Source organism: Bactrocera latifrons, unplaced genomic scaffold, assembly GCF_001853355.1.
Source record: "Bactrocera latifrons isolate USDA-ARS-PBARC rearing strain unplaced genomic scaffold, ASM185335v1 scaffold_20, whole genome shotgun sequence".
NCBI lineage: Eukaryota > Metazoa > Arthropoda > Insecta > Diptera > Tephritidae > Bactrocera > Bactrocera latifrons.
The window spans coordinates 129,022-143,059 of record NW_017535519.1 but is presented as its reverse complement, the minus strand read 5'-3'; the positions used below and the strand labels follow the sequence as shown (position 1 = coordinate 143,059).

The window sequence follows — 14,038 nt, the reverse complement described above, 5'->3', positions numbered from 1 at the left end:
ATTACTGTTTTGAAAAAAAAAATAAAAATTTGCAATCTTTTTCTTCATTTTCTACAATATAATGATTTATAAAAACCACCTAATAGTTAGTCAATCCAAACAATTTTATCTACTGATTTTTCTTGTCAAAAACTGACCCATCCTAACGCATTTATATTTAACGTATACATAATCGCCAAAAACTTACTAATATGCACACAATATTCTACATATATATAAACACATTATTATGGCAGTCCATGCCACGTTTTCTTTAGATTTTTTTTTTCATATGTCAAATTGCTATACTTTTTAACGAGATTGTTCTCAGTGTTGGTGTGTATTAATTGGCAAACATTGCTTTTTGTATAATGTTGTTTTTATTATTATTTTTCTGTTATTTAATTTTTTGCGGCTTTTACGCAGTAAGAAAAAGCACACATTGGACTTTTGCAGTTTTTAGCTCCTCTTCTGGCATTTACTATGTTATTTTTAACTGTTAACTGACGTCAACTGATTGGATTATGAAATGAAACTAAAAACTGTCTATCATTTTTCATGTGATTCATGCGATTAGGAAAAAAATAAATTTTTTGCTTATGAGACGCAATAGAAATGAGCTTAGTCTAGTTGATTGATAGCGTTATGTTGAAGTGCGGTTTAGGCCCCGCTTCATGAGCAATTGATTTGAATGAATAATTGTATTTTTATTTGCATCGTATTTATTGACTTGTTAATGTCAATAAATGTCACAATATGTGCGTGATACATTTCAAAATAAAAGCCGGTTCGCAGGAGTGCTTTGAGGTTATGCATATGCTCGAATTAGTTATTATAGAAGTTACGAAAGTAAAAGTATACTAAAATCGAAGTGATGAACTTTTGTTCGAAATATAGTCTTCATAACAATGTTATATTATTAATATTGCTCTAAAACAAAGTTATTTCAATGTAAATCTAAAAAATAGTATAAATTCATGTTATGTGAATAAGTGGTATAATCTATAATTTTGTAAAGTTTACAGCTGTGCTCAAAATCATCATTTTTATCATCTTTTCAGTTTCTGTATTCGTTTAAAATCGATCATTGTTGATTTATTTTTTGTTTCTGATCCAATAATCGATTATAACGATAAATTTTCGACTTTGGTGCACTAAGCACTTGAAATTAATTGTATCTAAAACTTTTTTTTTGATGAGGTAGCTTTACTATTTGGTGTGAATTATCGATAACACTTCAATCTCAGAGCAAATTGTTTAGATCGGACCAATACCAAATGGCTATCAGGCAAGCGGATCGAACCAAATCAAGTGCTTGTACAGAAACATTTGAGCAAACGAATTTATATTTTATTTTTATGTAATAATAATTAATTTTTTGTTTAATTACGAAAAAATATTTTAATCTAACTTTTTGAATAATTTATGGAAGTCAAATTTCATACCATAATTGTAAGTCTCTCTAACTCGGGGCTTTTGTGGATTATGGTGCTTCGAGTTATCGAAGTTCAACTGTAGCTAAATTTATAAAAATTACGTGTCACGTTTAGTCCAGGGTAAGCTTCTAAGTTATTGAAGCGAATTTAGTGAAATTGAGCACAATGTGTCTAGTTTGATTCAACTTAAGGGGTTAGGGGTAGTCAGAGGCACGAAAAATGACAATTTTCAGTATTTTATTTTTTTTTGCTATTAAATCGTGTTATTTTATAAATGTAGTAATATGGCGTTATTGTCGAATGTGTTGACTTGGAAGTCACGAAAATTTCAAACAAAAAAATAATAATTTCCAAAGTTATAATCGTTTGCGTTGACCCTGTTCCAAAAATAGGTGCTTGTGGTGACAACTATAAGTTCTTGGAGATTCATCTAAAATCAATCGGACGAAAAAAATTTGTTTTATAAATAGATAATCCTGGGTCTGATCGAAGGATTCTTTGTTTTTTCAAATTTTAACAAAATGGCGCCCTCAGGAATTTTTTTTCTAAATTTTTGGGAAAAAATCGAACAGTTAATTGGTCTTAAAGAAGCGAAATTTATTAGGTATTGTAAAAGCTGTATAAATTTCATTAAAATTTACTGAGCGGTTTTCGAGTTACAGTTGTCACCAGTTCAAAAAATATAGTTTGGAGAAAAACGCGTTTAAAGTTCCACACTGGCACTTTGAAGTGCTCGAGCTCTCTTTGTTATTTGTCGAATAACTCAAAAACTAATTATCGGATCAACGTGAAATTTTCAGCGAAAATTTCTAAGATATTACATTTAGCGAAAATGCAAAAAAAAACTTTTTTTTGAAAATGCTGACTACCCCCAACCCCTTAAAAGATTAAAGATTAGTTTATTTGTCAATTAGTTAAAAGTCAAAGCATAAAAAATTAAACTCTTAAGCTTAAGTAATTTTTCGAAATAAAAAAAAAAAAATATTATTATTTAGAAATTGACAAATGTATCGCAATTTTCAGACTTTATGTTTAATTCGGGAAAAAGTTCACCACCTGTCTCTTATACACATCTTTTTTGCAATTTTTAATTTTTTAAATTTATATTAATTATTATTTATTTTAACCTACATTTTTGAAAATTTATTTTAATAACTTTTCACAATTAAAATTGCACTCATTCCAAAGTCGTTCATATGTATGCCTTCCAACTAAAAACGCAGTAGTTATACATATTATTCGATTAGAACTTTCTAGACTCATTACGCTTATAAATTGCTCATTTCTTAGGAATAGTGTCGTAAAAATTATTGTACAATACAAAATGCACTTTACACTCCATAAATTTAATCTAGAAAGTTTGCTTTGAGGCAGCGATGAGTTAACAAGAGAATATTTGTACATACTTATGTACAACTCTATATGCATATTATGTATATTTTTTGTATAACTGTATATAAAATTAAATTCAACCGGCCGCAATTGATTTAGCGGAGTAGAACTGATAAAAAATTGCAACAAATAGTAACTAAACTCAAACAAAAACAATTCAAGTATATGTTAACAGTTCTGGGTAGTGTGGGCTGTTTCTGCTTTGAATTATACATGTACATATACCTATGTATATGTATAGGTATACGTGCGGCTATAAATATTTTTCTGCTGGTTATATAGATAAGCAGTGAAATAATAATTGCAAAATGAGAAAATATAGAGCAGCTTTGATACATATGAATTTACATACATATGTATATATACTATGCATATGCATGTACATATGTATAGGTGTATATATATATGCTAGTAATAATACTACTATAAGCAAAAAAACAGTAAGACTTTGTTCATAATTTTAAATTTCTTTATTTATACTAAAAAATCTAGGTAATCCCCCTTGGCCCCAATACACTTGGGCCAACGTTTTATACAATCTTTGAAACAGTTGTTATAGTAAATTTTCAGAATAGCCTTCAAGGCGCTTAACGAAGCACGTTTTATGGCTTAAATTGACTCAAAACGCTTTCCCCGGAGCGGCCGTTTGAGCTTGCTAAATAGCCAGAAATCACGGGGAGTTAAATCAGGTGAATACGGTGATTGCGGCACGATATTGGTTGAAAATTTGGCGAAAAACTCACGAAGAATCAATGCAATTTGCGACAGTGCATTATCGTGGTGCAAAAACCAGGAGTTGTCGGCTCATAATTCCGACTTCTTTTTATGAATAGCTTCACGCAAACGACGCATAACACTCAAATAATATTCTTTGTGGACAGTTTGGCCGGTCGAAAGGAGTTCGTAGTGCACTAAATCTCGTTAATCGAAGAAAACTGTCAGCCTAACCTTCATTTTCGCCCTGTTTTGAGTGGATTTTTCGGCTTCTGCTCATATCGGGAGTCGGAAAGCATTGTTTCACAGACGTTAACGCGACGTTGGTTTTCGCAAATATTTAATGATTTTGAAACCAATCGTGCTTTCACTTTTCTTAGGACCAAATGATCTTTTAAAATGATTTTCACTGATTCTTTTGATATTCTAATGATGCCAGTAAGATCTCTGACTGTTAACCGTCGATTCTCAGATACCAAGACCCGAACATAACCTCTCTATACAGCTATGTATATAAATTAACCTTATTGTTATAATTTTTGACTAAAAAGATCATTATAAGGGAGGGGTCGGGATATACATAAGTACATATGTACATATGTATATAATGCAGAAATAGACAATTTTTGTTTCTTTGAGGACTACTTAAATGTGTTCAAAATTTTTTATTTTAATTTTCTTTATTCACAAAAAATTTATTATATTTTTATAAAATGACAGTTATTTCATAACAGTTGTTAATGGTGAGTTTTGCTTAACTCTAGCGCAACAAAGTTTGAAGAGTAAGCCTTTTGTATTGCTTTTGCAATCTGAAAATAGAGTGAGAATATCCTTTGCAATGCACCTTTATTGAGTTATAAAAATCAGAATGTAAGGATTGGTTTGTAAGGAAAGAATATACATTGAAAAATTGTTATTAAAATTGGTTTTTTGCCCATTTCCTCATAATTGTTTACGGTCTCTGTTTTCATATAGTAAATACATTTTTTGCAGAAAATTACTTCTTTCGACAATTCTATTCATGAATTTCTATAAAAGAACTGAAATTCAAATATGACTGATAAAATCTTTGTGGCAGTGATTAGTCTTCATAGACGCGCACTTGAACTTTGCTTCGGGAAATCCAAAGTTTTCAGTTTGAGTGTTATTTGTATGAAATTGTGGCGCCATAAACGATTTCAGCGATTTATTAAGCATTTATTAGCAATAAAGGTGATAATTTATTAAACTCGGCTGAGAAAAATATAACATGTGATAAGTTTTACGTATATGCCTAACAAATCCGTTCGTAATCACCACCAGCTTAAATAGAAATAAAATCGTGTATATTAATTTTAAACCACCAGCACAAACAAACATACAACAGTAAAGGTGGAAATTTTAATTTAGGCGCTAAATTATATGTTCACATTAATCTAACACTTTCGCATTCTCTTTTATAGGCCGCAATCGCGTTTTCAACTGGGCGCTCAACGCCGCCGAGGATTGCGTTTCGCGCGCCGTCGTCACCGCCGCACCGATTGTCTCGAAACTGGATCGTCCCATACAGTATGTCGATCAGACGCTCGTCAAAGGCATTGACAAGCTGGAAGTGTCCGCACCCATTATCAAGGACACACCACAGGAAATTTACAATCAAGCTAAAAACAAAGTGGTCGAAGTCGTGCAGCCACATATTGAACGCGTGACGAAATTCAAAACTGCTGGCCAACAGAAAGCGGCCTCTTTGAAGGATTTGGCGTGGGCCAAGGCTAATGAGGTGCTGGCTACGCAGTATGGCAGTCTGGCGGTTTCGGGCGTTGATACCACAACCGCTTTGGCGGAGCGTCTGCTCGAATACTATTTCCCCAAAAGCGAAGGCGATGTCGAAGAGGAGAATGGTGAGTGTAGACAATTTGCATTGTTGTTGTAGAAAATTAAAGCGCTTGTCTTTAATACTAATAATCATTTTTGACATCACATGCTAACGCAAAGATTATGCTTATGAAAGTAAATACATTTTTTTTGAACATTATACGTAGTATTATTAAAAGATTTGCAGGAAAAGTATGAAATAATGTCTTGTTGATTGAGTAGTTGCCATCGCACAGCTTAGTACATCTTTGGTTAGGGCTATGTTAAGGAATTTATTTAATTTCAGTTTTTTGTTTACAATAATTTAAAATTTCTTCGCTTGACATGAAGTATGAATTGGTGATTACCGTATGCCATTTTATATTTAAAACCTGAACAGATATACCCACAGTTTTTTTACATATGGCTCTGAAATTTTGCTTAAGTCCATAAGCTACTGCTACTCAACCCACTATAGCTTTGAATTGTCATACAAACTGAAAATCCAGTAATTGCATAAAAAATTTCTTTGTTTTACAAGATGTTTTCTCGAAATTTTAAAGGGATTAGAAGGAAGGAAGAAAGCAGCATAATATCCGAGAAAATTGTTCAGAACGGATCACTACAGCATATAGCTGTCATACAAACTGAGCGATCAAAATCCAGTCTTTTTAGGGAAAACCTTTATATCTAGCGAGATCGGCACTAATTTAGTAGAAAAACTATGTCACTATATGTAGCATATAGCTGTCATACAAACTGAGCAACCAAAATCATGTTACAGATCTTTTTATACCATTTTATGCTATACAAAATGCACCTGTAAAGGGAATAATAGCTAAAGCATTTTCTTAGTAATATTTTTTTATTTTTTTCTGTCAAAAATATGTCACACAAAATAGTTTGCTTCATACATTTTTAAAATTCCTATATTGTATATTTTAAATTTCAATTAATATAGATTTAAATTTGTATTTCAAATATGTATTAATATGGTACTTGGTTCAAGTTTCAGAGAGAAATATAAGTGATAATTTTACTGCTCTACCTAAGATATAACCAGCTGTAAAGATTAACATGTTAGAAAGCTTTGACTAACCTAATTTTTTTTTTGTTTTTTACATATTTAAATTATAGATTTATATATTTATTTTTTTTTCAGTTTAAATAAAATAGTATTAAAGTGTTTAAATTTATGGTTTTTCAATCATTTTTCTTTCTCTAAACAAATTTCTTGTAAATATTTTTTAACAATTTTTCTATTTAAACAAAATGGTATTAACTTTTTTATTAATTTTATATTTTTTCACTAATATCATCTCATTTATTGCACATCCTTTCGATTTTTAATTGATATTATTTGTACGCCTTTTTTCTTGCACCTTTAACTCTCCGCACTTAATCAAATGCCTTCTCTCTTTCCTTTTTAGTTTATAAAACTCAATTAACTATCAAAAGCCGTTAAACCACCCTATAACTAATAAAAAAAATTCAATATAACAATCATCAACGCATCGTTAAAATCAATCAATGCTAATAATTAAGCGCATTTAATAGAATTGTATGTGGTGACTGCGGGTACTGACTGCCTTTACTGTACGACAATAAATTTATATCGTTAAATAATTTCTTTTCTCAGATAATAAACAAATTGCTGTCGCGCAAAATGGCAAGCACATTGAAAATGACAGTAAGTTGAATTATTTCTCCCATATTTTTTTGGCATGCAAATTTTAATAACAATTTCGAGAACTAAAAACAGTACATATGTACACATACATACATACAAATAACAATATACATATATGCACATATGCAAGTACATACATACATATGTATGTATATGGTCGTCTGTTTAACGTCATATGCATGCCATTTACTAACTGTGTTTAATTTTAAAATCAAAACAAATTAATAACGTTTACAAATCGTCTGTTTGTATAACATAAATACCCCTACAAATCGCATGTCAGCTGACTTCAAGTCGAAACAGCTGATTGCTCTTTATAACTGTAAGGTTTCTCGCCTAAAGGCAAACATCCATAACGGCTTATTTTGCTCGTGAATTCATAACAGCTGCTTACTCTCTATAACTAGCAGACCTCTGCTGAAGTGAGTGAGTGTCAGTAACGGTTAGATTTTCTACTTAATTATTATACTCAGAAATTTTTTTTATTTTTATTGAAAAAATTCCAAATTTCAAATCACTATGTTTAATCGCATAATCGAGATAATCAAACTTTGTCGCAGAAATTTTCAAAGTTTGAAAAGTGAACTTTCTGAATATGTGACAATTATTTTTGAGAAGCGAAAATTAGTTGGTGAAATTTCAGTTTGAGTGAAGAAGCGAAAATTCCTTTGTTAAATGTATGGGAACCGAAAAAAATAGTGACTCCTTAGAGTTAAGCTATAGCGCCTGGCCTGAGAGAGGATTTTTTGTCTCTCAATCACTAACATTTGAGGGGGTAAGAGTTGAAAAAAAAAAATTCCTAAATTTTTTTGACGCATCCTAATAAATACAATACTTCCACAATAAATTTTTGTTCAAATTAAATAAGAAAATTAAAATGTTTTTGTAGAACCCTTCATTATAATTTTAAGGATTGCGAATACATATATTATCTACTAGAAATTATATTCCCAATAGCCTCATAAAGCCTCCTTTCTTTTATCATTACTATTCTCCCTTAAAAGTGGGTACTCTCTTTCCTTACCACTCATTCATGCATAATTTTAATTTTATTTGGTTTATTTTCTGTATGAAAAACTCTCACACCCTTACTCTCTCTCTCTTTTACTTGTAGTCGATCAACAAGACGTTGAACTCGATCTAAGATTCTTAGTAGCTGCCTCCACTGTTTTCCTATCCATGTCGTTCCGCATAATTAGCGAACTTTTAGACTATGTTAGTCGAAATCCTGAAGTAATAAATTTAATCAATAGGGAAATTAACAATTTTATGGTAAGATAACTTATAACCGGTAATAGATAGATAACTTATCTAGGTAATTGCATAATACTGTTATAACAAATATTATTAACATTATTGAAAATATAATTTATTAAAATATTAAAGAATTTTATAAGCTTCAAGAGTCGACTCATGAATTCATTTATTAATGTACACAGTTTATGAATTTAAGTTATGTGTAAAAAGTTTTCGACTGTGATTTCTTAGCAATGTCATAAAGGCAATAAGAAATGTGTGTTTATTAATATGCTCAGCTATGAAATTTCAAAAAAGTATTATAAGTTCTCTTCATAAAGTTCGAAATGCAGGAAATACCTCAAATAGCTGATTATCTTGGTTTAAAAGTTGAGAAAAGCACAAAGAAAGTGTAAAAGCGAAAATACATACTTTATTTGAAAACTCAATTTTAATCAATTTTCTACTTTTTTCAATGGCTTCTGCAAAAAAATATTGTCCGGCTTCCTTTTATTTGGCAAAAACAGATCAACATAACTCTGTATAGACTTGTATACCTTGCAGAAAATCCAGTAGCTGATTTTCTCTTGCTGGAGAAATGTTCAGCTGACTATCAATTTATGTACGTCCTCAGTAGCCTCACTCTAACTTGCTCTCTGACAAACCCTATTTTTGACAAAAAATGCAGCAGCTGCCGTTAGGAGTGGACCCTTGATATTAACAGGTCTGCTCACTATACTTATACTTTCGGGGGCACCGTAAAATTGTAAAATCAATAAGTTATCATTATCATCGATTTTTTCCATAATACGTCTCATTCAAAAAAATAAAATTTTTGGATGCTCAAGTCAAATACTAGACCTATCACGTGGTTTATCGGTAATAACAATTAATTCATCAGCGAAAGTTTTATTTAATTTGCTCTCATCACGCTACACAAAAACTAAAGCGCTGTTTAAAAACATCATTTTGGTCAATTGTTGATGTCATAGTTAATTTTATTTATATATTCTGAATATTTGTCAACTTATTCTAAATATTAGTATTTTTCTTTCCCATTACAGTACCAGTTTCCGCCACCGAGGACCCTGTACTCCACACAGTACAGACTGTTGGCCGACTCTCCCACAAGATCTCGCGTCGTGTCTATCAGAACGTGTCCAGACAAATCAAGCGAATGCAAAAAGGAAATATAAATGATTATCTGAGCTCACTCATCGCCGCATTGAAATTGCATCAATACATAAATTTCATCAACTCATCGATGGGCACAAATGTCGAGCAGTCCATTGCCGACGTTAGTGCCAACAGCAATAACACAAACGTTGCTACGGCGAATAACAGCAACAAGACTACACCAACAACATCAACGGCTGTAGCGGCGGCACCGGCACTGGCACTGGCACCGGCGGCGCCAACCACGCCCACAACTGCGTCGTCCGCTTCGCCAAACGCCTCATCGGCGACAAAACGTAGCAACCAAAACAAGTCGCCGAATTCAACGCCGCCAAAGGCGAACTGAACCATAAAAAATGAATCAAATACAAAAATAATATATAAAAATTATTAAATAATTTACAAAATAATAATACTTGAATTGAGTAGAATTTAAAGCAAATGAATGCGCGTAAATATTTTATGAAAATTTATATTTTAAAAATATTTTTTATGCAAAAGTCAGCAGCAAGCGTTGAAGAAGTTTTCCTTTAAAAATTATATAAATATTTTTTTAATGTGTGAAAGTGTTATTAATTAAAGATGGAATTAGGCGCCATATATGGGAGGGCCTCTATGGCTTGGCGCATACGAAGAAGAAATAGAAAAAACAAAACTCCACACATAATTGCAAAAGCACTACAGCGCCTAATCTTCCACACACATACATATATATATTTGTATATTTGTCTATTTTAGGCGTTAAGCTTTTAATTTAAACAATTAGTTATTGTATATGATAATTATAAACAAATATTTGTAGTTTAGCTGCGCTAATGATACATAAATATAATACATATTTACATTGCTTAAGTACATACATACTTACACGCATAAACTTTCACACATTTTCGTTTGAAATATGTTTTTTCCAACTACATATTTTTATGAGAGAAATTATCATCAAGAATTTTAACTACATACATATGTATAACTTCATATACTTACTTATATGTACATATATACGAGTATAATTAAATAATGATTATATGAATATACATTACAATAATTATGTTGAAATAATAAAGAAGTGAAGTACATAAGAAAACAAATGATTGAATGCATGTTTTTATTTGTGTTGTTGGGAAATTAGTAAAGTCCATTGTTTCGAAAAAAATTATTTTTAAAGTAAATTCCTAACAAGAAAGAACGTTAACTATGGTTGCATCGCAGCTAGAATACCCTTCACGAATGAAATAGCTTCCATACAAGAAATTGATTTTGACAGTTCAGTTATATCCTATAGTGGTATGCTCTGAAGAATATGTTCAGTTGTTATAGCGTGTGCTTTGATAATATTATTATAACCCAACGATTACCCTACTCCCGCCCACGTGCGGAATCAGCCGAGTCATAAGAGATAAGGAAGTTTTTAAACGTCAAGATCTAAAACTGCTCATCTACAGAAACAAAATTTCCAACAGCTTAAAATACGTTGTAAACCATTTTTACTATTTTAATTATTGAGAGAAAGCACTATGGTCTTTTTAATTTCGAAAAGTGAATCAGGTAGATCAAATATGCAGAAATGAGAATGCCAAGCACGACATATGCAACGGAATGATTTGTTACGTTCAACATTGGTCAACAAGATTTTAACAGTAGGGGTCTAAACTGCCTCATAAAGGCAACTTTCACTTTTCCTAGGCCCAGATGACTTTTCAAAATGGGTCTCACAGATCCTTCAAATATTCCAACTCCTACTGTTAGTCGTCGATTCTCAAGTCGCAATTGCTTTATTGATATGCTGATCACGAGTTGATGTTAATGACCACCCTGAATGCGGTGTGACGTCTAATTCCGCTTTCTCGACCCTCTTTGAACAATTTGTACCAATCAGAAAGATTTGCTCACGACAACTAATTGTCAGCGAAGACCCTTTCCAACATTTTGAACGTTTCGGAACTAGAAATTTGTTTCCGTACACAAAATTTAAAGGAACTTCTTTGTTGAATAATTTCACCTATCGCAAAAATCGTCGAATGCACTTTATGTACTTCAGAAAGACAAGCGTAAACTAAACAGTAATGATTATTTTGATGTGACATTTAGCACAGATGTCACTGACAGTCATACCAACCTACAAATTTTATATTTACATATATGAATGGGTTTTCGCGCGAAATTTAAATTAAAAAGTCTAACTGTGAAAATGTGTGGTGAAGTGAGCTTTGCTAAGAGATAGCAGTTCACTGGACCGCTTACATAAGTATATTCGAAACCTCACTGGTAGTGGTTGCTAACCAACGCTTGCTGAGCTCGTGGGGTCGAATGCACGAAGACGGCGACACTGCAACTCTTTCTCAACCTGATGGAATTTGGGTGTGGGTGCCATTTCCAATGATTTCGCAATAGCCAGGCATCCAGAAAAGTTTAATATGGAAGTAGCTTGTTGCTACTGCTAGTGAGGTCGTACACTCCTTGACTAGCTACGAGCCCATTGTCGGCAAGCGCAAGGCCTGTACAGCAGCCCAATTACGGGAGTAATCGCATACCCCAGTCTGAAATAGTAGTTGATTGAGAGCTAGCGACAGAAGACATCTGATCCAACCTTCCCTTTGAGCTACCTACTTACAAGAATTTTAGCCACCCAATATTGGTCGATACAAAAGGTGTAGTAATTTAAAAAAATTAAATACTTTCGTAAAACTTTAATGCTATCTAACACAGCATTACTGTGATAAGAATGTGTGACATATTGTATGTAAAGTCATTTCAGCATATACTTATACCATATTTTATGAATGAAATTGTGAGACGTTGTGAAAACGTTGTATCGTATATTTTAAACAAAATGTGATCATAGAAACAGACACACAGCTGGTATTGATTAGGTCCCTTATGTAACCATTAACGGTACCATCTTTGGAACACCATCTGCTTTCGCTCGAGCAGTGATAATGTCTTTTGACAGATGTTCACACTAATTGATTGTGTTTATGAATCATTGAGTGTGATACAACTTCCTTTGTTATCTAGAGATATTTCTAATGCACATGGCCGGCCCGAGACAATTTACCGGCTTAGTTAGATTTTTACCATATTTTGCTTTAACAACAAAATTTAAAACTTTTGAAAGTTTTAAAATCTTTTTATTAAAAAAGAAACGCAGATATTCCAAAGGTTTAGCAAATACTATCATTACCGTTTTCAACTTTGGCGCTTTTGAATTGAAGTTGAGGCAGTTCAACTCCAGATCTATCCGAATTTTTTTTGGTATTAAGGACTTCAACTATTTTCAACAACTTTTAAACGACAAATAAATATAATTCAATTAAGTTATAGCTCACGAAAAGATGCAAAATTTATTAAATGGACATGTTGTTCATCAAGCGCCAAATCTGGTAAAAGAGACATGAAAACAGGATCAGGATCGACACACACCAGCTCTACTTCGATTTTCGCAAGCCTTTGACAGCACCTTTATGCCGCAATATCTGAATTTGGTGTCCGCGCAAAACTAATACAGCTGTGCCAACTGACTTTGAGCAACAGCAAAGCTCCGTCAGGATGGGGAAGGCCCTCTACGAGCCGTTCGAAACAAAACGAGATTTCAGACAAGGTGGTTCCCTATCCTGCGACTTCTTCAATCTACTGCTGTAGAAAATAATTCGAGCTGCAGATCTGAATAGGGAAGTTATAATATTTTATAAAATGAGCCTATATGTACGAGCCGGCACTGCTATAGCATATAAATATGCATGTATGTATGTATGTATGATTCTGTGATTATATGTATAGTATTTTAGATGCCAAAAAAACAGCGCGTAGTCGATAGTTACGGAAATGAATGACAGTTTTCATTCAAAAATCAGCTTTATGACATACTATGACTTGTGACTAGACTAGACTTTATATTAATAGCAGTGTAGTAGTGATTAAGAAATGTCTGGATTTTATACTCAGTAGTATTATTACTATATACTATTTATATAATTATAAATAATATTTTACATATTTATATACAGTACATAAAAAGCTGTGTGGTAATATAACTAGGAGGCATAGTTAAATATGTTATAGTAATACATTTGAAGGCGTTTATTATCAATGAGGTGATGTTAGTTTGCAAAATTCTGTAAGACATTATACCATATGTATATATTTTTTTATTTTTTTGACCAGGTGTATATATGTATTTATATTAGCTTGTCAAAAAAGTCTTGCGGTATTTTTGCGATATTTTTTATTGAATTTTCAATTGTTAATAAAATTTTTTTGATGACTCATGCCCAGCTCTTGACCAATGCTACGGCTGGTACTATGACGGTCTCTTTCGACCAATTCAGCGATTTTATCGCAATTTTCGACGACAGGCCTTCCGGAGCGTGGCGCATCTTCGACCACCTCTATACCAGAACGAAAACGTTGAAACCATCGGTGTGCGGTGGAAATGGAAACTGTATCGGGTTCATAAACTGCACAAATTTTATTGGCGGCTGGAGATGCATTTTTGCCTTTATCGTAGTAGTACTGTAAAATATGCCGTATTTTCTCTTTATTTTGCTCCATGTTTGTGACGCTATAACTCGCGAACGACTTA

General features: G+C 32.4%; 1 protein-coding gene across 2 annotated transcripts in view; it reads left to right on the top strand.

Annotated features, from left to right (window-relative positions):
* Nucleotides 1-9,884, top strand: part of LOC108968034 (lipid storage droplets surface-binding protein 2) — a 16,266-nt gene extending 6,382 nt beyond the window's left edge. The window contains exons 2-4 of one of the 2 annotated variants that reach the window (XM_018931778.1): nt 4,964-5,401; nt 6,994-7,044; nt 9,345-9,884. In XM_018931778.1, the coding sequence (XP_018787323.1) occupies nt 4,964-5,401; nt 6,994-7,044; nt 9,345-9,802 (947 nt within the window). In that variant the 3' untranslated portion in view covers nt 9,803-9,884. The remainder of the gene's footprint in view (nt 1-4,963; nt 5,402-6,993; nt 7,045-9,344) is intronic. The other variant, XM_018931779.1, reaches the window with a different exon arrangement.
* The last annotated feature ends 4,154 nt before the right edge of the window (nt 9,885-14,038 follow it).